The sequence below is a fragment of the Cuculus canorus genome, chromosome 7 (assembly GCF_017976375.1).
Source record: "Cuculus canorus isolate bCucCan1 chromosome 7, bCucCan1.pri, whole genome shotgun sequence".
NCBI lineage: Eukaryota > Metazoa > Chordata > Aves > Cuculiformes > Cuculidae > Cuculus > Cuculus canorus.
The window spans coordinates 12812390-12837593 of record NC_071407.1 but is presented as its reverse complement, the minus strand read 5'-3'; the positions used below and the strand labels follow the sequence as shown (position 1 = coordinate 12837593).

Sequence of the window (25204 nt, the reverse complement as noted above, 5' to 3'; positions counted from 1 at the left end):
CACATACTGGCAAAACATTGAGAGGTGCTGGTTTGAGATGACAGAGGGACTTGGTGCATCTCTGAAGAGCTTCTCAGAGAGCTCACAGTCCTTTCACAGAGCAGCTACTGATGTCTCCTGCCAGAAGCATTTTCTTTCCCCAGTGCTAAATTAGACTGGCCTCATTCAACTTAACCACACTGGAAGATCATGGGACAAAGGCTAATTCATAGTTTTCCGTCTATTCATGGTGATTATCTGTCCTTATTACTCTGGTATCTACAGTGGATTTGTCCCAGCAGCATCCCTGGCAAGTAAGGCCATATCATAATGCTGGCTTTAGAGAGGCGCAGACAGATGAATGCTGCAGTTATGTGGCACCGTAGGGTCATGTAGAGATGTCAGAGCCATGCCGATGCCATGCTCCATCAGGTCAATTAGCTTCTGAGGAAGGCTCATAACTTTTTTGATGAGGTGTAAGCATTTTGCCTTTTCCTCAGAGATGGCACATCCAGAGCCAGCCTAGTTGCTCAGGTTGTACACAGCCGCCAGGGTAGAAGAGCTGACCTGAACAGAAGGGCATCTTTCCTTACCTCCTGCAACTTTTTTTTCCTTACAAAAATCAAAGGCCTTAAAGCGTTCCTTCAGGCTGCACATAAGCAGCAAGAAATGAACATGCTCCAGTGACAGAACCTGTAATAAGAGTGACAATTGCCGTTGGACATTAAGGGGAGTAGGACCAAGCTCTTCCATAACACCAGCCTCCAGTTAGCAACTGGACTATTGATAGATCTGACAGCACTCTCAGAGCAAAGGTCCCCTTTTTGAATACAATGGCAATTCTAACATCTTCACTGAAAGAGAGAAAAGCACCAAGGGCACTTCCAGTAATCACAGAATCATAGAATGGTTTGGGTTGGAAGAGACCCTAAATATCATCCAGTTCCAATCTCCCTGGCATGGGCAGGGTCACCTCCTACTCCATCAGGTTGCTCAAAGCCTCATCCAAACTGGCCTTGAACACTTCCAGGGAGAGGCCACCCACAACTTCCCTGGGCAACCTGTGCCAGTGCCTCAACAATTTCTACATCAGCTGGGAATTTTAAAAAAATTTAGCTTCCACCCTTCTTTAAATTTAAACACTTCCAATTCAACGACTGACGTACAGCATAGTGTTTCGGATATAATAATGCATTAGCCTTACTGAGCCACACTGAAGGCCTCACAATGCAAAAACTATGGAGTGCTTAAATCCTACCCAAGAGAGACCATTTGTGTGGCAGGAACAGCTCAGCCCAGCACAAAGGCTGGACGGGTTGGTGGGAGGCTGCAGGGATCCAAACCCTCTGGTCCTTAAGAAAACCCTGGCAGCAGCGGCAAACACTGCATCGCAGCTGAACGTAAGGTTCTGGAGGGTGCATCCTAAAAGCAGCACAGAGCTATTAGCAGAGCACTGCTATTAATTACTTAATTGCTTTTAGCAAAAACACACAACAAATATTAAGGTCAGTATGATTTGCAGGCTGGTTTGGTTTTGCTTGTCCATTTTCTCCAGTACTGTCATATTATGCAAGGTACAAAACTCCTGACCTGCTCCACAACATCACAGATTTAGCATGGCATCTTGCAGGGGGGCAAGTTCTTCATTTAATGGTCCCCTCATGTGCCAGTGTGACTCCTTCTGGGTCTAGCTGGTTCCCCAAAGCAATAGAGGTGTCAAGGGCTGGAGAATAACATCCATCGTGCAATGCCTTCTTCTATCCTTCCTTATTCAACTCTCAAAGATGTGACTGTTGATTTCATCAATGTTTTATGCAGGAACTACCCAGTCAGACAGATCCCATCTTTGCAAACTGATTTTACTGAAACTGGTGTAAAGCCTGGTGCTGGAATGCTCTGAAACCTGATTTATACATTAGTTGGTCAGTGACCTTGCATGCAGAGAATCCATCTCTCACACAGTGGTGATCACAGTTTTAACAAGATCTGCTTAAAAATACATCCTTAGTAAAATTGCTAGAGTTTTGTGAGCCTGCAAGACTACTCTGCTGCTTACACTACTATGAGAGATGAGGATTTAGCTCCAAATGTAAGAAACTTAATCCCTCTGTTTTCATAATCTACATCTCTACAGCCTGTTAGCTCTGCTTGATATATTGTCCCCTGAAAACCACGAGTAACTTCAATATTGGAAACAGAAACAATAGCTCTGAACACAATGGTACATTTTACTTCAGAAACTCCATCTGAAACAGTATCTACTCATCTTTGTAGAACACTGCTTGTAGCTCTGGGGTGATTGGAGAGTGACTGACCAGCTCAGTACAATGAAGAAACTGTGCCAAGCACAACACAACCACAGGTTTTTAACTCCATGCTGGGAGGACACTTCTTTGTCTTCTTTTCTCCTTCTCACCCTACCTCAAAACTTCAAGATGTATTGCCTGCATATCTTGTTACAAACATATGTATCTCTTGTCTTTGGGGGGATTTGGAAAGGAGAATAGATAACAAATCCCACCACCCAAGCGGGCAAATGGAGCTGCACGTGTAACAGATACCTTGCTCTGGGCCTCAAGGGCTGTAAGCAAACAGCCAGCAGGACAGGCGGTTTCCAAAAGTTCAGAGCCAGCTGCCAGCCTCTTACTCCCTTCAGCTGGGGCACTGCCTGGCCCTCGTGCTGACACCTCCTCAGGAGGCTCATCTGGCCATGTAGGGAGAGGAAAGCTGTCCGGGGTGCAGGAAGGACAGACTCCAAGCTGTGGTTATCCCTTTGGGCTTGGAATAGAGGAAAGAAAGTATTTATGTGCTTGAACAAAAGAACAAATGTAGGCTTGCAACGGTCTTTCTTACTAGCACCGATTGCAATGGCATCTCACAGACACATTTCTCTCCACAGATTTACTTTAGGACAGAGGAGACGAGTTCATGGGTATTAGACAAGCTGTTTCAAAGAGACCTCCCATTGCTAGCACAACCACACAACACAGTTACCTTGGCTGGACACTTAAACCCATGCCAGCTCCCCCGAGCTGCTGCTCCGACGCACTTCATGGACACTATTTTCACTTTGAAAATCAATCGGGATTTGGGTAACAGCTGAGTCCTTTCAGCCCATGCCCAGAGGAAGGATCGCTGGGAGACTGCACAGCTGTCCTGAAGGACCTTGCAGATGGACCAGACAATGACTCAAGACTGCCCAAGACTGCCCTGGAAGGAGGGACAACACATCCCACAGGACAAATTGGACCCAGCCCCCTGAGAAGGGAGGTTGGGACTAAAAACCTTATTTTTGTAAGCACAAGTCTGCTTGAGGAGCTTTGTTAATTTAATTAGGAATGAAAGCAAACCTTAGGAAAGTAAATGGGCTTGGACAATGGCCATGGCCGCTGCGTGCATGCGGCTAGGAGCAGGGTGGGCACAGCGAGTGTTTACGGGGCCTTCACACTACATTTTAGGTGCTTGTATGCTACTCCAGGATTCTTATTCAGTTAATAATCATCCATCCCTGGACACGCTGCTGGCGGACCAGATGGTATTCTGTGTATTATACCAACTAATCACATGCAATATTTGGCAGGATATTAAAAGCATGGATGGAGGTCTTTGTCAACGGTGGGTTTTTTTCTGGTCTTTTTTAATCTCAACAGCTTTTAAGTGGTGTAGGCACATTGTCAAGAAATACTGTCAGGCCTGTGACTTTTCCAAATTTGCAGATGCTAAAACTGCTACAAGTTGCAAAGGACAAACAGCACACGGAGACTGATGCCTGCATCTAGAAGAAGAGGGACTACTTCCAGCTGCAGCCCCCACTCAGGAGGGTTTCCAGCCTATATTCCTGCTTGGTGGCTTTTGCGAGACCTGATGGTGGGACCGTGTCAGCAGGACCAGGTGCAGCAGGTACCCAGTATGCTGCTACCTGCCACAGGCAGCATGGTGTTGCCTTGAAAGCTAGAGCTGTTGCACCCACAGAGGAGATGCTTCTCCCACGCCCATCAGGACAGCAGCTGCCTGGGCTTTAAGCCAAGGGTGACCGCAGAGCCACATAGGTTGCACACCAGCACTCCTTGCTTGTTGTCCACCTTGCCAGTGAACATCCATACCTGCTTTCCTTGGGCAGATGCTCTTCCAGTGACACAAGGGCGGTGCATCATGAGGAATTGTTGGTATATTACTGGGCACGTACTCTATTGTAAAATGAAAAACAAGTTTTCTCCAGCCTGTCTGGCCAAACATGTAATCAACTCTGGCCACCTAAAGGATATACTAATTATATGACGTAGGTGTGCTTGGGCAATGCAAGGAGCGGGTCCTGGGGAGAGAAAGCTGCAGGGAATAGCCAGTCACAACTCATCCTATCCAGCAATTCCTTCCCAAACACTTCTGAGGGGCTTTGTGAGAGGAATGTGGTGACCTATGGGTTGCTTTGGTGGCCAGGCTGATATCCAACCAGGACAAAACCAGTGAGGATGCAGATTTCTACACCTTTCCATGTTGCATGACCAGCTTTAGAATTAGACAGGCAGGCTAGACAAGCGTAACAGTCATCTTGCACTGACTCTGCTGGACACAGTGCAGGCATCCAGGGCTATTTCTCATCCCCCCTATGGGTTTGCACTTGTCTGTTCTGTCCTCCTTTCAATAACACATATCCACAATAAAGAGACATCATAAGGATGCCCAAGCTGTGGAAACACCCCCACAGATGTGCTGGAAATTCTAAGTGTAACCAACAAGCTGTAGGTCACACAGCTCTCTTCTGCCCTAGCCTCTGGCTTGGGCAGGGAATTAACATTCCACAGACCCCCCAGAAATTACTTGATGATGATTGTCACAGAAAGCATCCAGGAACATAGCAACCCGCATCAAGGAGATTCTGGCCATGTCCAGGCCCTGTAATTCCCTTACCAGCAGCAGCTAAGCTGCCTGATGGCATTGGGGTATCTAGACCTGGCTGCTGGTTTTGTGAGCCTGTGTGATCCTTACATGCTTTATAGAGTTATTTATTTAATCAGCCTTTAGTGCCTCAGCATTATGGCTGTAAGAGGTCAGGATAAAGCTTCTCAAGGGAACTGCCTCTTCAGCCATCTGCAGAACCTAGCCCTAAAACTTCATTTAAAAAAAAAAAAAAAATCCCAGTCCCCTGCCAACAAAGTGTAGTGGGGAAGAGGTGGGAGGAGAAAAGAAACACCAACTGCTTTCTACCAGAACACAAGCAAGTTCAAAAATTAGATTCCACGTGTGTACACTGCTAAGGGTAAGGTACACTATTTCAGAGCACAGAATGGCTTTTTTCAACCCCATCAGAAACCAAGGCATCAGCCTCATCCAGTCCCAACTACTGCTAACCTCCCTTCATCATCAAACAGGGATAGAAAAGGGCACGGGAGGGCAGCAACTACACACCTGAGGCCAGCACGCATGCAAGCACAGTGAGATGCTCTTTGCCAGCAACCCAGATGCAAAGTTATCTTGCTTAATTAGGGCCTCTTTTGGCTGGAAACCTTGGCTCAAGTAACCAAATGAATAAACTACACTACCAGATACACACACACACAAATAAATTGTTTTGTTCAGCCAGGTGCAGATGATAGTTTCTAGCCCTTCATCTGGGGCTGGTGCACATGCCTCCATGAGGTCAGATGCAGGAGAATATTGTGCTGGCCAGGAACAGAGGAAAACCTGAGAGCAGCTTCAGAAAAACAGAAACAAAACTCAGAAGACATTTTCCCCACTCTAACAGATGCAGAGATGTGATTATATGTGCTTCAATGCATGGCCTTTCAACACAGCCTGAGCATCACACTGCAGATCTAACATGGTTAAGGAGGCTTTGAAATCTCACCCCTGCTTTGAACCTGGAGGATTAGTATCAACGTGGAGAAGGATTTGGAGCTGGAGGAAGATGCTCATATTTCGAAAGCAAGCATTAACAGGTGAAGGGGCAAGCAAAGGGGCTGTTTTCTGTTACAGGCAGCAAGAAAAGCCTGGGCAGGGGATCCCCTTGCCTGGATGCAGGGCTGAACACCATTAAAGAGTGCAAATACAACAGAGGCTTGAAAACAACAACGTTTCCCTCCTTAGCCATACTAAGGCATGCAGCAAAGCAAACTGCCAAACAGCTTCACCTGCCTTTCTCTTAAAACCAAGCAGAAGGATATGATTCAAACATCAATGCTTCCAATGACAGATGGGCTGACACTGTAACAGTACCTCATCTACTTAGAAGCATCTCTCAAATGTCAAAGGTGGGAAAAGAACTCCCGACTTTACATCCTGACTCTGAATGTGTCCCTTGAGGTATTGCTTCCAGATTTGATCGATCCAGAAAGAACCTACTTCTAACATCAGATAGGAATTGGAGAAAGGAAGGAAAATGAAGACGAGGAAAAGATATTGGCAGGGGGCCATGGGGTCGATAGTCAGCGTAATGCTGACTTGTAGAAGTCCATCAGGTCCAGGAGAAGCACAGGTGTGCTGAGTGCCTGCAAGCAGACAAAAAAACCCCAACTAAACTACTCAGAAAAGCAAGAGGAAGAGCCAATTGTTACAAAATCAGTGACTTCCATGTTGCAGAAGGACCACTTTTCCATGCTTGGGCATTTCATTCAAAGTCAATTCTTTGTTCCACATTGCCACTAGATTTTAATTTCATGCCACTAGAAATTCCTTTCCCAGGGAAACCTCTCTTACATTTGTCTTTGGAACTGGGAAGTTTCTGGGAGCTATTATGATGCAGCTGACAGCAGTGAGCACACAAGCATTGTGTAGGCAATTAATAACTAAAACTGGCTTATATTCTTTACTGAGAGGGTGGTCAAACCCTGGAACAGGCTTCCTAGAGAGGTAGTCGATGCCCCAAGCCTGTCAGTGTTAGAGAGGTATTTGGACAATGCCCTTAAGTTTTAGTTAGCCTGAAGTGGTCAGGCAGCTGGACTAGATGATTGTTGTAGGTCCCATCTAACTGAAATGCTAGATGCGATTTTATTCTAATATTGAAGGACTGCAGAATGGATATACAGCAAGGATGTCCATATTTCTGGTGTTCAAGATGACGATCTCACAAGATAAGAATTTTCAGTGAACTTTTACTGCCCTTGGCCCAGAACCCAATACCCAGGACTGAATTTAAAACTCTACATCAGAACAAAATTATCAGCATGAGTTTTCATCATGACACAGTCACTGCTGCACGTGGGCACCTGGTGGCGATGATGAATTTATCCTCTCAACATGCATGGGAGATTGAAGCTTTTGCAGAATAAGGAATCTAAAGCCTGAATCTCTAAAACCCAGCTTTTCTGCTTTAGTTATGGCAGGGGAAAAAGAAAATACAGCGGGGAAATAAATAAATAAAAATAAACACAGTGTTCTTCCTTGCAGCCCTCATAGTGCCTTAATCATCCTGAGAAAATAAGATAGAAACCCAATAAACTTTATGCATCTTTAGACTATGAATTACAGTTTGCAAGAGCTGTAGAAGTATGAGAGATCACTGTTAAACTTGCTGCACCCATGGAGAAAAACAGCCCCAGTGCTAGTGGGCTGGAGCATGTAGAAGCTGAGACTGTAGCCTTCTCTGTGTGAAGCTCTGGCTTCTGATCTCCCCAAGGCAAAGGCAGTGCCAGTGTCCACCACAAGTGGCTGAATCCTTAAGTCTCACCCCAGTTGTCCCATCTCCCTTCCCTGCATTGGTAAAACACTGCTAGCAAGGTAATGCTTTTATCTCAACAGAGAACTCCCAAGCTTAGCTACTCATGGTGAGCAAAGGGATTGTTTCTTTCAACTTATACTAATCAGGGCTTGTAGGTTCTGATGCATTTTCCCTAACACCAGAGAGACTGCTCAAAGCTGGTATGCACTACTGAAATACAAATAAATTAACAGGTAACCACGAGGGAAGGAAAGAGTTAGTTTTCCATTTTGAAGACTGACTTTCTTGAGAGCCTGACGTATCTGAAATCAATTTTTAAAACATATTTAAAGGGCTCTCTTTTATAGAGGGACTTTGTTACAACGTGGAAAATTCACAGCTCCTAACATCAAGCAATGGGTGGAGGGAGTCTGGAGTATGAATTAAAAATAATGTGGTTGTTCGCAGAAATTAGCGGCACCAATTTAAATCCACACACCCCCTCCCTCCTCAAGTAATCACCCTGTGAATGGAGGTCGTTTATGGAGCCCTCTGGAAAATGTTCCTCATGGCCTCCATTTCAAACCCAAAATAAGATACATCACATCACAGCAAATACTTCATCAGGGTGCTGCCCTCTCTTCCCCCAACCCACGCCTCCCATTTGTTCCTAATTAAATGAAACAGCAGGTGTTTAGACCACAAGCACAGCAGGGCTGCAGTGAGTGCAGTGATTAAAACCCCCTGGAATGTCTTCTTGGAGAGCTGCATCTTTCCAGGGACTGGACTTGCAGAGGAAAGATGAAATTACAGGCGAGGGCTGGGTTGGTCTTTGGCTGCAAGCTCCACAGTCAGAGGGTGCTTTTGAAGGATGGGTCACTACTAACATCAGGTTTCTGGGGAAAATGCTGTCTCCTCTCTGTTTTACCAAGGCACCTTCCTGGCATCCTTGCCTGCAGGGTGTATGCAACATAGCATGCTCTGCCTCTGCGCTACAGACATCTCCTTTCTCAATCGGTCAAGACTCATCATCCCAATGCAGAGCAGCCTCATTCACACCAAGGCATATGTGGACAACTCAAAACTTCAGACAATGATTAGCAATGCAGTCCCTGAAGCAGGAGCCACCCCAGCCTATACCTGGGTGATGTCAGGGAACCGAAGCATAATGGGGTGTCAAGAGCTGGCCAGGAAGGTTATCAGCCATGTCTAAACACACAACGCATCAGGCCACACTATTTAGATGTTTCTTGTTGCCACCCAAATAGAACACTTTTGTAACAACAGGTCACTCTTTGGGACATCTCCTCGCCCCACAACTCCTGGCACACCTGGTTACCTGCTTGCCTCCATACTGCAATCCCACCCACACACAGGCACTCTGGGGACACAGCACAGACTGACAGCCCTCCCCCATTTCCTGCCACCAATGCCATCACCAAGCCTCACCTCCTGACACTGGTGATCAAGCAAATCAAAAGGCAAATGCTATTCTGTTACCAATACAGGACAGGTAATGCTGTAGGAATGGGATCAGCACGGAGCAAGGGCACTTAGGGGCAGCCAGAGACAAGCGCCTCATCAAACCTGCTCTGCCCTGCATCCTCCTCTGGGGCCTCTTAGTTTTGCCCCAGCAAGGTCTTTCCCCTGCTCTCTATGTGCCCCATTGATGGTCATGGCTCCCTCACATTCCAGCATGCCAGCCTCACTGTGGTGACTTCCCATCTTGACTTTAATCACCCAAAGCACACCAATGAGCACTAATGCAAGGGGACCCTAAACCAGTTACCAACTGGGATAACATGGTACAAGCCTAAAAGTAAACTCCTCATCCCTTCCTCAAATTCCACTCCTGGCAGCAAAAGTCCACAGGACCAGGCCACATAATCCCAAGAAAGCAAAACACTATTTATATTTCTGCTGAGCAGTTCATTTCTTTGGTCACTCTGCTGACGTTTCACTTCTTCACCAAACTCTGTTAGAAATGGCTGGGGGCTCCGGTGGAGGAGACGGAACATGGTCATTAAGGTCTGGCTTAGCCACTGTAACACAACTAACATTTAGCTCTGTTAAAAAGACTCCCAGCCAGACTTCAAAGTATTTTACAAACATTAATGAATAAACTTTCTCCAGGAGGGCTGATTATAGCCCCCTTTTTATGGGTGGATATTTCCAGATAACCTTTCTGCCACACCAGCAGTTCCCCAAATCCTTGTTTCGCACCGCAGACTTCCAGCTTCCAATTACACAAAAAAACTTCCACACACTAAGGCGATGAAATATATTTTGACTTAAGAGCAGAACAGGTTTCTTAACAGCAACAAGCAGGCACCTACAGCCCTATTGCTCGTGCAGCCGACAGCACACCCTGCTCAGCTGTATAATCCAGGGCTCGGCTGTCCCACACCCAGAAAAAACTTGAACCTTCGCAGGGCTTCTCTCCACCTTGGAAATACTTTTTGCAACCTTCCCTCTCTACATAAGGATAGCCAGGGACCACCTTATGGAGCACATCACCTTTTACCACTCCATTTGCCTTATGAAGTAATCTCTGACACTTCCTGAAACATCAAATGCTAAATCCTACCCTCGTGGGCAAGCGAGGTGTGTCAGCGACCAGCACCCTCTAACCCTCAGCACAGTAACACAACAAGTATTGCAGATGGCTATAGAGGTTATTGCAAAGCTGCATGAACAGCCACGAATATATCAAAACCAACCTGGACTTGTTGCAAGGACACAGGGGTTCATCATGTACCACCCACAATGTATTTTCCTCACCAGGCACACAGCAGTTTTGCTAAAGCAGAAGCAGCATATCACTGCAGTGAGCAAGACAAGCCTTAGACTTAGATTTCAGACCTCTCCAGACCACAGAGAGGCTAAAACTTGCTAGGCTGTGAAAAGCCACATACTAGCCAGAAAAAATTAAAAGCCTGTGAAATAATTTTTGCTCCAGGTGGATAAGATATACTCTCTGTAAGAAAAAACTTCCATTGTTATATTCATCTTTGTCCCTCTAAAGGTTTTTCCCTGTTATTATTTCACTTAGTCCTTTTCTGCTTTGCTTTATCATTCCTTCCCATTTGGCATTTTCCTCTCTCTTTCTCTCACATACACACACTGTGTTGTTTGTGATTTGTCCTTCACCTCTCTCAAAACACCAGGCTGAAGACAGCAGCTCAGCAAGTTCCACTGGTTTTCTTAACATGCTCTCAAAAAACCCCAATACATCAAGACCCAAGCGCATGGCTCTGGTGTTAACTCAGTTTGCAAAACCACCACTAAATCAATTAGGATCTGCCCTCGACTGCACCTGGTGAATCAGAGACATCTCTGCATCGACACTGATGCCTCGTGAACAGCTTCGGTAGAGAGCCCTGATTGCACTGCACATTTACAGTAATTATCTTAAACACAGGATATTTTTCTGAGCCCCTGCTTAGTTCTTTGCAAGCTCATTCACAGATTCTGTCAATCAAGAGTTTGTCAGCAACCTGCTTGGCTTCACTGGACTACAACTCCCCGCTCTGCTCCTAGGGCCCAGCTGCACTGAACAAGCACCACGTGCGAGGGCTCACTCACACCTTTAGGGACAGCACAGCTCACACCAGCCCTGCTGCAGCTTCGCGCCCAAACAGTGCGAACCTCTGCTGCATACCTGCGGCTCCTACCCAGAAATCTCAGGGTTTGGACTTGGGGATACTGTGGGTCAGAAACATGCTCACAGCATGTCCCCAGGACACTCTGCTCTCACACACATACCAAGGGACCAACAGCCTTGCCATGCTTCTCCTGGGCACAGGCAGGGAAGAGCAAATGCTATCCCAGCAGTTGAAAGGAGTAGCTTCAGAAAACTGCAGTTACGGGGCCTGGCACAGGTAAATGTTCAATGAAGAGCGGGGAGTCAGTGGATTACCAGCCAGGGCAGCGCCAAAGGACCTGACATGCTGTAAAAGTGTTCAAGTCCTTCCTTTCCTCCACGGATCCGATAGAGCGGTTCTCTCCTTTTAAATTAAAAGCAAAAGGAGGAGAGCAAAGCCCCCAGTCTGACTTGGTGTTGTTCAAACAGAGCATCTGAGAAGGAGGGTGCACAAAGCTGTGCTTCCCTCAGAGCATCCGTATGCTTGTTTTCTGCATGAGTTCACCGCTCATCTGCTCAGCAGAGTGGCTCCTCTGTGGGTTTTCCTGTCCTGACCGCTCCACTGGAGACCCATCGATGCTTCCCCCAAAAGAGGGAAAGGGGAAATTGCAAAAGACAGTTCTGCAGTGGGAATACTTTTGTTCGCACGAGACATGAGACTGCACTGATGTCAGAAAAGGAGAAGCATACCATAACTCTAGGCAAGCAGAAAGGGAATCAGGCAGAAACCAAAATCCTAACTTCACATTACGTAGAGTACTTCTGCAGAAAAGGTTAGTTATTCAGGCACTATGGGGAAGAAGCAAATAGGACCCACCACTCATAAATCAGGCTGGGGTGAGCCTGATCAGGAGCTTTTCCCATGGCAGGCAGGACTACATGCAGCCCACAGCAGAAGAAATGCCAGTTGATTCTTTTGTTTGTCCTATAAGCAAACCCTGGTGTAACAGGACCTAGAGGTACAGCTCCTTCCAGACACAGCCTTCCCACATCTGAGCCTGTAGGACCAGAAACCTGGGAGGGGTGAGGTGGCAGGGAAAAGAGCCCTGTCAGAGCCCTGCATAACCTTTCCATTATGGCTGGGCAATTTTCTATTTGCACTTAAACGCAATAATGTAAATAAACTCCCTGTAACCCTTGCAAGGCTATTCAGGACGTTTGCGAAAACAACCAGCTCCTCTCATCACAAGCCAAGGGATGCGAGAACACAACAGGCACTTCTCATCTCAGTCTCCACACACTTAATGAAAGTGAAGGATTGTATTCCTTACACAAAAGCAGAATTGTGTTTCTGGGTTGGGGGTGTGAACTCTATGCAATTTTCCAGCAGTATAAATAATTGAAAGCTGAGTACGATTAGGGGAAAGTGGTGAAGGGGGTGGAATTGTCATGCCTGAACGTTTTGAGCTTGGGCGCTTCAGGGAAGGAAGGCCGTGGAAAAATCCCACCAAGGAATTTAATTTGCACACAGAGATTCCAGAAAAAAAATAAAAAGGCTGATCTTGATCTGTGCTAAAAGAGGAAATACGCTAATAAAGTGGCACTTGGGAGAATTCACTCCCTGTGTGAGAGCAGCCCCAAAGCTGCAGCATTGACCAGGGCCGGTCCCACAGCTGAACTGCTCTCCTGCATTTTATTGTTCCAGCAAACAAAACCTGGAACAAGGTTAACAAACAAGTGGGCTCCTCCCAAAGCTGAGCTTTAAATCCTGCTGTGGAGACCTAATGGGCTATGACAAGACCTTCCAACCCCAGAATAACAGAGACAGAGTTAGGATAACATGGAAGGAATACGTTGAGCCTTGACATGCTCTGCTGAAGAAAGACTTTCAGCCCAGTTTTACCATCATTCTGCTTTAATCCTTTGTACAACATTTCATCCAGGGAAAAAATCCAGGAGTCATGGACCAATACCAAAATATTCCACAATGGTTCAGAATTTTTGGCAATTTCAGGCATGTTTTTCTAAACACGTGCTTTCCATTAGCACCACAACCTTGCAGGGATTCACGCATCCTGATGCATTTGACTTTTAACATGAAAAGCAACCAACACCTATGAAAGATATAGTCTGAATCCTTGTCAGCTGATATAAGTCAACTCAGTTCATCTGGGAGAACTTGCTGCTTTTCCTCTCTGTGGCTGTATCCTGGAGAGCCCTCCCCACATCACAGGGTCCCCACCATCCTCACAGCCTCTGGGTCAGCGATAAGCATGGAATGTAGGTACTGATAACAAGAACAACTTACACAAACCAAACCTTAAAAAGTAAGGGAATAATTCCCAAACAACCCTTTTGACTAATTTCACAGCTTTCTGTGCTTGCTAGAGGCTCATAAGTGGAGCTCAATATTCTTCAGGTATTCCTTGAAGGATCTTTGCCGTTAACAAGGTTATGTAGTTCAAATGGTGGATGCACAGTATCTGACAGTAGGATATAAGCTAATCTTCCTATTCCTCAGCAGAGTAACTTTAATCCTTTATAAATCAGGTTCCCACTCCAGATAACGTGAATTCATCCACTGGGAAATCTGCTGTCCATTACAGTTCTGCAGCACTTCCTTGAGATTCTTGAGTTAGACGAAACAGCCGGAGGTAAACTCTTTCTAGATAATTCATAAAAAAAAGCAGGCACACAAAAAGAGGTAATTTGTTCCTATGTCCCAAATAATATCCAGAGAGACTTTTCCAGTCCTTGTCCTGTTCTAAAAATACTATCGTATGAATGTCTGATAATCTGGGAATGTGGCATTACTTCACAGCCGTCAGATCCAAACTGAAGAGAGAAGCTGAACCAGAAACTGGCATCACAGCTGAACTTTCCCAAAGCTTACACAGCTTTAGGTCAAGACCCTTCAGCGCAGGCTTCTCCTTCATACTCAAAGTCCACACGCCCTCTAAAAAACCCACTCTAGTGAGCTCTTAAAAACCAGTGAGTGTTCATCACTGCTGAGTTCTGCTACTCATTTAATTTCTAGGCTTTCCCTGACTGTACCAGTAACTCTGTAGCCAGGAGAAGATCTGGTCCAGCTGCCCCCACTCAGAGCACTTGCTGGGGGCTCCTAACCAGGACACTTCCCAAAGACTCTATTTCAGAGATCAGGGGAACTCGTGCTTTATGAGCTCTCACTCTCCACCTGAAATTGGAGCCACTTTGTAACTCCACACTTTCCTCTCTGAAGCCCCTTAAGGGCTTCCTCAGTGAAGCAGAGCTGGCAGTCTTTGCTATCCTAGCATGATCACACACCTTGGAGATGGACTTCATGCTCTTCCCTGGCTGATGAGATTTACAGGGCACTCAGTGGGGGATCCAGGCCTCGTGAAATCATGCAGAGCAAAATCAAAACCTTAGCATCATCGGAGGCAGCAATTTCCACAGCACCCCACCTCGGATCCTGCACACCCCCCCTCCCAGGTGCTGCACTCTGCCGTGGTACAGCACTTTGGAGAAGCAGCAGACTGAAAATCCTTGGCCCTAGGGGCGCAGGCTCTTCTCCTGCCAAGTAAAATTTATCTGCTGGCCAGAAGCACACAGCTGAGCAATTCTGATTTATTCCAGCAGGGATCAGGGATATGTCTGTGTGCGTCCACACACAGTTTCCCCTAGAGTGATGATGGAAAATGCATTCTAAGAAGGTTGAGGAAGAGCAACAGGAGACCATATATAGTTAAAAGGATACAATAAAAAGTCAACCACTTCTTTGTAACAATCCAAAAAAACCAACCACCCCCAAACCCTTACTCGGCTGTCAAACTACATACAGAGCCTGCAGCTTAATTAAACTTCATTTTACTTCTAGGCTCAGGAGCCTGCCTAAGAGCTACAAACTCTGTTAACAAAGATCTGCCAGTGTTGAACTTCTGCTCAGAGCCTGCAAAAGACAGGAAATGAGTAGTGACAGTGAATTCCCTTCAGCAATCGGAGCAGATCACTAATAGAGCACTCTGGAGTGGCTCAGATTGTCAGAGCACAGCACATGAGGAGATCATGAGGATGGAGGGAAAAATTCATCTTCAGAGCAGGTTGCCACTCAATGTCATGCTCCTGTAAGACTTTAGAAGTGAATAAGCATTTAATCTGGGTTAGATAAGGCGAAGGCTTCTTGGTGGCATGCTGAAATGTTTCAATACTATTGATTCCACACACAGGACATGAACACCAGAGAAATAAGGACTTGTCGACATCCAGGAGAATATCAGCACTGTATGGAACAACACCCATGTGGATAAATGACCCCAAACAGCATCCACCACAGTCACTGATGGTGGGGCCCAGGACCCTGGTCTTGTGCATCAAAAGGATGGAGGAGGACATAACCCTCAGAGATATGGCTTCCAGAGACTCCCGCCCCACAGTGTGGTCAGGACAAGCACCCAGCCAGAGACCCAAAACCTCACTGCCAGCTTATCCAGAACATGTATGACTCCCATTAGGTATTCCTCGTAATGCAAAACCTTTTATGCATAATGAGCGGTTACAATGGCACTGCTGGGCAACAGTGGCACCTCTGACCCATGTTAGAAAGCCCCCCGAGAAAATAAAAAATCTTAATCCTTTGATAGCAAAATCCATTCCCTGTTGTTACAGAGGGGCTGCTCTATTGAATCCTCAGACCACAAAGGCAGGGTAGCACAGGTATCACCTGTTCTTGCCATGCTGCCATCACACACTGAGGAGCTGATTAAGCCATCACCTCACTTTCTAAGCTCACCTGTGTTGTAACCAGACCTGTACACGGCGCTGGCAGAGGACGATTACAAACTGGTGCTCAGCAGCAAATATTGCCTCACAGCCATGGTGCAGAAGATTCCCATGCTGCAGTGCACAGGCAATGTTTGTCAGCCTCAACAGCACCCAAGTGCAGAAGTACCAAGGGGAGGGCTCCCATAGGCTGGGTTGCTTTTTTTGCACGTTATTTGCTGTGTTCATTGAACGTGGCCTCTATTGTAGCTTGGCAGGCACACTGCCATTTCCCCATCACGGCCCTCATCTTTGTCTGATGTGTAAAGTCTCTTTAGAAACAAATACTGGAAGCTGAACAGACTGTTTTGCCAAGCAAACATTTAAATAATGATGGAAATAAGAATTACAAACAATTCCATTTATTATTTGAAGACAAAGATGCTGCCCCAAGTCAGCTGGTATCCTAAAGGCACTGACTGAGGGCTAGAAGGACAAATGGTATTGAAATAGCCTTTAAATCAGCTGAAAGAACCATTCCCAGCTCAATAACCATATCAGCTACTTGTTTGTTTTCCAGTGGCATCTTAATGCCCCCAGCAAGCCCTGTTACTGGCAAGCTGGCCACTGGGCTGTTTTTCTGAGGGCAGGCATCAGCGGGTCTCCGCTTCTAAGAGTCAAGTTCAGCAAGTGTGGCTGCCTTAGGAGCTCCAGCACAGCTGCCAACACATGGGAGAGGCGGTGAGCACTCAGAGCCAGGGGCTCAGGGCTCCTCCTGGAAACCTGTTCTTCTGCATCACCTGCAAACCTTTCCACTGCCTGCCTCTCCACACACTGTCTAGAATAGTAGTAGCAGACAACAGGTTCATGTTTACTTGGAAGAAAGGACATGCCATTTCTCCCCAAGGAGCCGGTGCTGACCTTTGGGAACAGACATGTTGACAGAGCCAAGCTGAGATTTCCTCTGCATTTTCCCAAGCTTGTTTCAGTTTCAATCCTGCTCTTAAGAAAGCTGTTTCCAAACCATCACCTGCACCCCAGCTGCTGGAGTAACTGCATCACTACAGCCCCATGACTATCAAGGATGGCCCTGGAGCCAAGCCCTGGGTCTGAACCTCACAGGTCAGATATAGATCCAAGTCTCTGGTCTGGATGAGGATTTCACAGCAGCTCTTGACATCTACAGCAGGGCCAGGATGCTGAGGCCCAGCATCCCACCCTGAGGGAACAGGACAAATGTGATCCTTGCAAACCCAGACCATCCTGGCCAAGGTCAGCACAGCCCCGAGGAGAGGGAGGCACACGCTTTGACTACAGACCTCAGATGCCCTGCTGTGAACACAGCAAGCTCAAGCAATGCCAGTAAGTAAAATCTTCCCTTTCTCCCTCTTTGCCTTATGTTTCACTGTGCACTCGCACCACTGTTTGACCCATCAACTCTCTGCCATGCTGTTCCTTCCCACTTATTCCCTGCCCTATTCTACCCCAATTTCTCTTCCAGCTTTCCTGACTGCTTTTGTATGCACCCTCAGGTGAACACACATAGCCCAACAGAAACAGTCTGAGCTCCTCAGAGGTTGGAAATCTTTTTAACGCAAACCCCCCATGCTGCATCACATGTGGAGCCACATTGACAGCCTTCCTTCCTTTCCCACAGCACCAGAAGCTGTGCATAGGGTGGCACATACAGAAGAGAGCATCACACACCGCAGAGACACACAGTTGTTGTGGATGGCTGAGAAGACCAGACAGTGACTCTACTCAAACGCCTGATGGGTTGAATATTAGGAGTCAGCATTTGCAAATGTAGGAGCTTGTCCCATTGCATTCTTACCTATACTCTTCATCACTGATAAATTTAGTGCATGCTTGAGCTTGCCCATTCACTCCTCCTGCAGAGCTATGAGCATGAGCGTTACAACACAAAGTATTCCAGGTCCTACAAAAACAGTCTTTACGGAAGTTAGGCACCTTCGCCCCAAGCACCCCGTGCCAGTTCCCTCTTTGCTTTGCCCCAGAAAGCCTGCACCCTGAAGCCACTAGGTCATGTTTCAAATCGTAGCAGCCTATTGAAATGCAGACTGCTCAGGCATGTAGCACAGCTACAGCACCTAACTGGAAATGAGAGTGGGCATCAGCATATTTGATACAGCTTGGGGTAACAGAGAAAGGGATATTTGTACACATTTGAGCATGTAATGGAAGAACGGTAAATAGCAACAGCTATTCAGACAAACTCCAGTCTGAGTAAGAAAAACAGGAACACAGATTGCGATTACTGTTTTCTATAGTATCATTTTTGTTTAATGTCCTCTTCAATGCTCAGTTACTCCATTAAAGCTCTATAAATAATCAGGATGACCCTAAGCAATAACAAATAAAGCTCTTGATGTTTTATCGTCAGCCTGGAAACAACTGGGATCTCTTTCTACTCCCTAATAAAATTCTTTATTTCTTTTAATGTCCTAATTGGCTGCTAGTGAGTTCCTCTTTCTGTGCCACTTTGAAGAAAACCTGCTTAGATCAGCAGACCGCATCAGGCAGATAATTTTTTGCTAACTGATACACAAAGCAAATGCTTGAACAGAGCCTTGTTTATTTGCCTTTTCAAAATCATGACATTTCAGATGTCTCCTTGCAGCCAAAATGTCTGTGTGGGTCATTGTGCAGAGACGGAGATCTGCCTACCTAACATTCCTGCTGTGGCTCCAGCAGAGACGTCGTTTGCTTTTTGCACAGCCAGAAACACGATGTGGGACTATGGCACGACACCACAGCCAGCTGCTGTGGTTTGCCTTGGAGAAAGCTGCATTTGGCTATTGTGAGAAAGGGTCCTCTCCCAGCTCCACAAACAGAGACCCAGCCATCCTCACGGGAGTGACGGAGAGGCCAGTATCTGAATATCAGGACTGGTCCCTCTGCCGAGGCTCTGGTCCTGTTCATACTCTGACTCCAGGCATGGAGTAAGACAGGCATGAAATGAGAGCAGAATGCTTGGAGCCACTGGATAAAGTGCAGAAGATGAGGCACTGATGATTTAAGCTAAGACACCAGGCACTGAAATACAGTCACATTTTCCCTGCTCACTTTGCCTGAGAGGGTCTCCCAGCAGCAAGCAGCAGCACTCGGCTAGGGTAAGCACTTCTATAAAAAGCCCAAGGCTATGCCGAGTAACTGGCAGAGTGAGGTGAGGAATGGGGTAAGAGAGATTCTTCATACTTGCCAGCTACAAACACTATTGTTGCTTCCCAGACCAGCATGGCCACCAGGAGGGTGAGCTGGCTGCATCCGTACCCTTCTGCACCTTACGTTTTGGGTAATTTTTTATGCACACACTCAGCTGCAAATTCCCATCCTGGTAACAGACTTTAAAAGCACTCTCCAGCAAGAAAAACCATGAACATCTTTAGAAGTCTTTTACTGCAAGGTGGAAACACCAGGAGTTATCCCTGCTATCCCAATAAAAAAAATGTCCTTTCTCAGCATCTTTGGAGACAACAGGAGCATTACTGACCTGGACTAGCAACACAGGAAAGGGTTCTGCTATCACCAACAGCAAATCCACAAGAGAATATGGGAGGCTTCAAAGAGCATCCAAAGACATGCCTGAATAAGCCACCAGCCTGCCACGAGGGTCAGCACAAGTTACAGGCAGTGTTCACATCACTCTCCCAGTGAGGGGCACCCTTCGCTCCCTCATTCTCCATCACGGGCAAGAGCAAAGCACCCAAGTGCAGAATGCACAAGAAATCAGCACTTAAAATATTACATTAGGAGGTGGCTTTGACCCCATGTGTTGCTCAGATGCAAATGCCTCCCCAGGTGAAAGACAACAGATAATTTGACTTGACAAGCAATTTATCACAATGCTTTCATTTATGCAGAGTGAATTAAACACTTTAAATCCTATTTACTGAAACGTTGGCACTCAGATGTATTCTGCTGCCATCATTTGACCCACGCTCAGCAGCAGATGTGACTTAGTTGCACAATTACATGATGCAGCAATGCCTTGATTTAATTTAAGCATGTATTTATAGATCTCTAGCCCTAACTGAAGCAGCACAGAGCTGACAATTGGCTTGTTGCATTAGGTTCTGTTTGCTGTATCTCTCACACCTTCCTGGGTCAAACTCCATCTTCCAAATCCCATGGCATATCCAGTCTCACTGTCCTATTACTTGTCTTGAAAACAGCCTGACTCCCAATTCAAGCAGATGGGCTGCTACAGTAGCACAACCAAACACTTCTAGGTTTGAAGCCTTGGGACAGAGCAGCCTCCGATCGCCTGCAGTGCCTGAGAGGATTTGCTAGGATGTGTTTCAAAAAATACTTGTATCTAATAATGCAAGGGCTCTCAAAACCACTGAGCCACTTCCCACAGAGGCAGCCATTCGGGAAAGGGTGGGCTCTTCTTAAAAGAAACATGAAATTGCAGTAGTGAAATTAATTATCTGCATTCCTCTCTCCTTGCCCCTGAGCAGCCCCTCAGGTTTCCCCATGGGTCCTATCCAGTGTCACTATCAACACCAGGCACTGCAGCCCTGATAAAGTCATTAGAAGTCAGCCCTTGTTCCTTCACTTCCAGTCAAGAGCAAACAAGACACGTGCAGGCTTAGGAAGCCCCAAACTGCAACATGGACACAATGGGATGAGTGGAGCTGGCAGAAACCTGCAAACTCCAGCTGTTTTGGACACAAATGGTGCCTATGAATCAGCTGACTGTTACTTGCTGAGTGCTTGCTTTATTTTCTGTTGGAAGGGCCACATGGGATATGCAGGGTTATTACCAAAGTTGATTGATTATGCTAAGGCCACACTACTATGTGTGATATTAGGTCACAAAACACAGGTCCAACCAGTGCTAGGTCAGAAGTTCAAGCTTCCCACAAAAATCTGGAAATTACAGTCATCTCCTTATCTGGAGCAAAATGAGGGGCATCTAGGGAGACTACCTTGATCCTCAACAAGCAGATGGCACCCCCAATACCTACCATGTGGTCCATGACCAGCAGCCAGATTCAGACCCTCAAGGGTGGGGAATACGGGGTGGCACTTCCATGCTGCTCTCCAACTTTCATCATGAAAGGCTCTGCCCTGGGCTTTCCACTGGAAACATTGCTCCTCCATCCAGAGAATCTTATCATGAATGTGAATTGCTGTCTGCAAGGCAAGGAGCAGCACAGCCTAGTGCCCCACTACAGGCCAGTCATGGTTCAGGCAGCAAACATGGAGCATCCTTCACTGCTAAACCCTGAAACAGCTACTTTACAACACCAGGAGGATTCTCTTATTACTGCCATGAAAATCTCCTTGTTGCAGCTGCTTGAAGCTAGAGACACTTGAAGCAGGTTCATCAGAGACAGAGAGCCATTAATCAAGCATTAAACCTGCACAATTGCAAGCTGCTGGAAAAGGCGCTGCAGGGCTTCTCCATGAAGCTTTCCACTCCTCCTTACCCTTGTGCTGTGGTAAAGCAGCATTTGCTGTTGAGCAAGAATTCCTACACATCAAGCCATGAGTTTCCCAAAACACCAATATTTCCCTAAATGCCCTAATCTTTCATGTGGTTTTCAAGCTACCATTGCTGGTTTCATTGCAGTTGTACATGGAAATTGCAATGCAAGGCCCAACAGCCATTTCCCTTGCCTCACCTAAGAGATGCTCTGGCAGCATCAAGAGCCCAGACTAGCAGCAAAAGAAGAATCACCTCTGAGAATCTAAAAGCACCTTACGGGAAGCCTGAGCACACAGGGCCTTGTTCCATTTTACATCTGGGAGACTGAGACATGGACCTCCACAGCGACATGTTCACAGAAGCATGACAAGACTATGGAAACCCCAGATGAGGACCTCAGTTTCAGTGACTGTGCACCTCAAGCTGCAAAAGCTAAAGAAGCTGTTGCAGAGGGCTGTCACTGCCTACACGGTGGTGGCCCTGATGGGGATCCATGGGAGAGAAAAGGGTTAAGGAAGGGAATTAGGTTACTTTCTTGTCGTATTTTCTTGTGGAGGGAGAAGCGTTGTGCAAATGGGAGTTTTCCACTGCTGCTAGGCCCCCCTTGCACTTATCAATGGGACCTTTCAGGACTCACTCCCTGATTGAGACATCATTTCCTGTCCAACACACTAACTCCATTGATAACTCCACGCTTCATGGGAACTTTTCAAACCTACAAGGAAAGGCCAGGAGACCTAGAAGAACATATACATGAAAACAGAACTGGGGCAAAAAGAAAAAGAAGGCCACAATCCGCACACCAACAACAAATGTTTGTGATTATGGAGCTGTGCATCTTTAGCAGGTACATCAGACTCAAAGAAGCCACTGACATACTTCTCACAACAGTGGGGCTGGCAGGCCTGGTGCTTCAGGTCAGTAAGAAGTGGAGAGGAGGACAAGAGGAAGCTTGAGAACATCCTTCTTTTGCCCTCCAGTCACACAGCAAACAGACATCAGGACTGGCTATAGAAATGGTCCAGTTCTTCACTAGCAAAGGCAGGAAGCCATAACTAATATAGCTTGTAAAACAGGCTAGAGACTTCAGATGTCCACATACCAGAAATGACACATAAGGGGGGGAACAATGATGAAGATAGAACTCTTCAGGGAATCTCAGATTAAGTACCCAAGGGAGGAACATTTTTTTTTCCCCCTAATTTATCTGGACAAGCCCGCTCAAAGTTATTTACCAGGACACAGTTCAGCCAGCTGTGTAGACCCTTAAACCTGTGGGGGCTCACTTGATATTCTAATCACAACCAAGCTCCAAACACGAGCTCCAGACCAAAATCAACGTTTCCCCCAAAGTTCAGGAGTCTGTCGAACCATAGCTTTTGTTTTTACCTATCTCCAAAGAGAGATTTCACAACCCCAGGCAACTACAATTTTGCAGACATATACTGATATAAAGGTATCAGTGGATCTGGGTCATAGCTAAACAGAACACCAGCCAGATAGCTCTCTCTACCCTTGCAGGTTCCATGGAGCAGCACCACAAATGAAGTAGCTGATGCCACAATGAAACTTTGTATTTTGGACTTTTCTAGTTTCTTGGCTTCAGACTTCAGCCAACAACTATTCAGCAAGAAAGCTTTTCAAGAAACCTAAGTATACAGGCATGGAATACAGCAAAGAAGCTGTACAAAACAGCTGGAGGCAGGACACCAGCTCCCTGGGTAGACAGTTAGGAGGAAGGTCTGGAAGGTTTCCACTACCATCTCCATTATTGAATTGCTGTGGGAGTGTGCAAAAGCTCTGTTGTTTTCAGCAGCTTGGGCAAGTAGTTTCTGGTGGCCAAATATGTAGCTACCTTTCTGTTGTAAGTGCATCTCAAGTATTTAAAATTAGCTCCCTCTTCAATAGGAACCATTCACGAAAATGTCAGCTTTAAATGTCTTTACAGTTCAAGTTATTCACTGTGAGCATACCACCCACTTATCTTATACCCTACAAGAACAGAGTCTGAAAAGCTTCAAGATCATGACATGTAACAGACTGAATATGCACAAAGCCTTATTTAAAAGCACTATTAACCCAGCTAGGAACATGACCAGAAGTGTGAGTAGAAAAAAATATTTTATGTTAGACTTACCTGCAGGTCAAAGAACTTGCTGTATCTCCGGTAGATGATCTGGGAAGTCAGGTCAGACCATGTTACATTGATGATATAGACCTGTTCAGGGAAAAGAAAACATAAGTCAGTGTGGGCCATGGAAGCACAGGATGCATCCAAAGGCTGAACAGTCATAGAATCATTTGGTTGTAAAAGACCTTTGAGATCAAGCTCAATTGTACTTGTCCACTACTAAACCATATCCCCGAGCACCTCATCTACCCATCTTTTAAATACCTCCAGGGATGGTGACTGAACCACGCTCCTGGGCAGCCTCTGCCAGTGCCTGAGAACCCTTTCAGTGAAGACATTTTTCCTGATGTCTAATCTGAACCTCCTTTGGTGCAGCTTGAGGACATCACCTCTCATCCTATCGCCTGTCACTTGGGAGAAGAGACCAACACCCACCTCGCTACAACCTCCTTTCAGGTTGTTGTAGGCAATGATAAGATCTCCCCCCAGCCTCTTGTCCTCCAGGCTAAACAACTTCAGTTCCCCTAGCTGACTCTCAAAAGGCTTGTTCTCCTGCCCCTTCACTATCTTCGTTGCTCGTCTCTGGACACGTTCCAGGACCTCAATGTCCTTCTTCTAGTGAAAGGCCTAAAACTGAACACAATATTTGAGGTGCGGCCTCGCCAAAGCCAAGTACAGGCACACAATAATTTCCTTGGTCTTGCTGGCTATCTTGTTTCTGATACAGGTTCAAGATGCCATTGGCATTCTTGGCCATCCGGGCACACTGCTGGCTCATGTTCAGTCGGCTGTCAACCAGCACCCCCAGGTCCTTCTCCTCCAGGCAGCTTTCTAGCCAGACTTCTCCTAGTCTGTAGCACTGCATAGGGTTGTTGTGCCCCAAGTGCAGGACCCAGCATTTGGCCTTGTTAAACCTCATGCCATTGGTCTCAGCCCATTGGTCCAGCCTGTGAAGATCCCATTTTAGAGCCTCCGTTCCCTCAAGCGGTTTGACACTTCCTCCCAGCTTAGTGTCATCTGCAAACTTACTAAGGGTACGTTCAATCCTTTCAACCAGGTCGTTGATAAAGACGTTGAACAGAACAGACGCGGCACCGAGCCCTGTGGAACGCTACTTGAGACTGGCCTCCAGCCAGGTTTACCACACTCCTTGGACCCAGCCAGTCAGCCATTTTTTTACCCAGCAGAGGGTGCACCAGTCCAGGCCAATGGCAGCCAGTTTCTCAGGCAGAATAGTGTGAGAAATGGCGTCAAAGGCTTTACTAAAGTCCAGGTACACTATATCCACAGCATTTCCCTCATCCATTAAGCATGTCACCTTGTCATAGAAGGAGATCAGGTTAGTTTGGCAGGACCTGCCTTTCATAAACCCATGCTGACTGGGCCTGATCACCTGGTTGTCTTTTGTGTGTTGTGTGATAGCACTCGAGATGACCTGCTCAACGACCTTCCGGGGAACGAACTGAAGTCACACTGATAGGCCTGTAGTTCTCTGGATCCTCCCTCCAACCCTTCTTGTAAATGAGCATAACGTTTGCCAGCCTGAAGTCAAATGGAACTTCCTCAGTCAGCCAGGACTGCTGGTAGATGATGGAAAGGGATTTGGTGAGCACCTCCGCCAGCTCCTTTAATATCCTTGGGTGGATCCCATCTGGCCCAACAGACTTTTGAATGCCTAAT

At 46.5% G+C, this 25204-nt stretch overlaps 1 protein-coding gene across 4 annotated transcripts in view; it reads right to left on the bottom strand.

Moving 5' to 3' along the window:
- Positions 1 to 25204, bottom strand: part of SH3PXD2A (SH3 and PX domains 2A) — a 253653-nt gene that overhangs the window by 186074 nt on the left and 42375 nt on the right. For all 4 annotated transcript variants that reach the window (XM_054071937.1, XM_054071939.1, XM_054071938.1 and 1 more), the window contains exon 2: positions 23531 to 23611. In XM_054071937.1, the coding sequence (XP_053927912.1) occupies positions 23531 to 23611 (81 nt within the window). The remainder of the gene's footprint in view (positions 1 to 23530; positions 23612 to 25204) is intronic.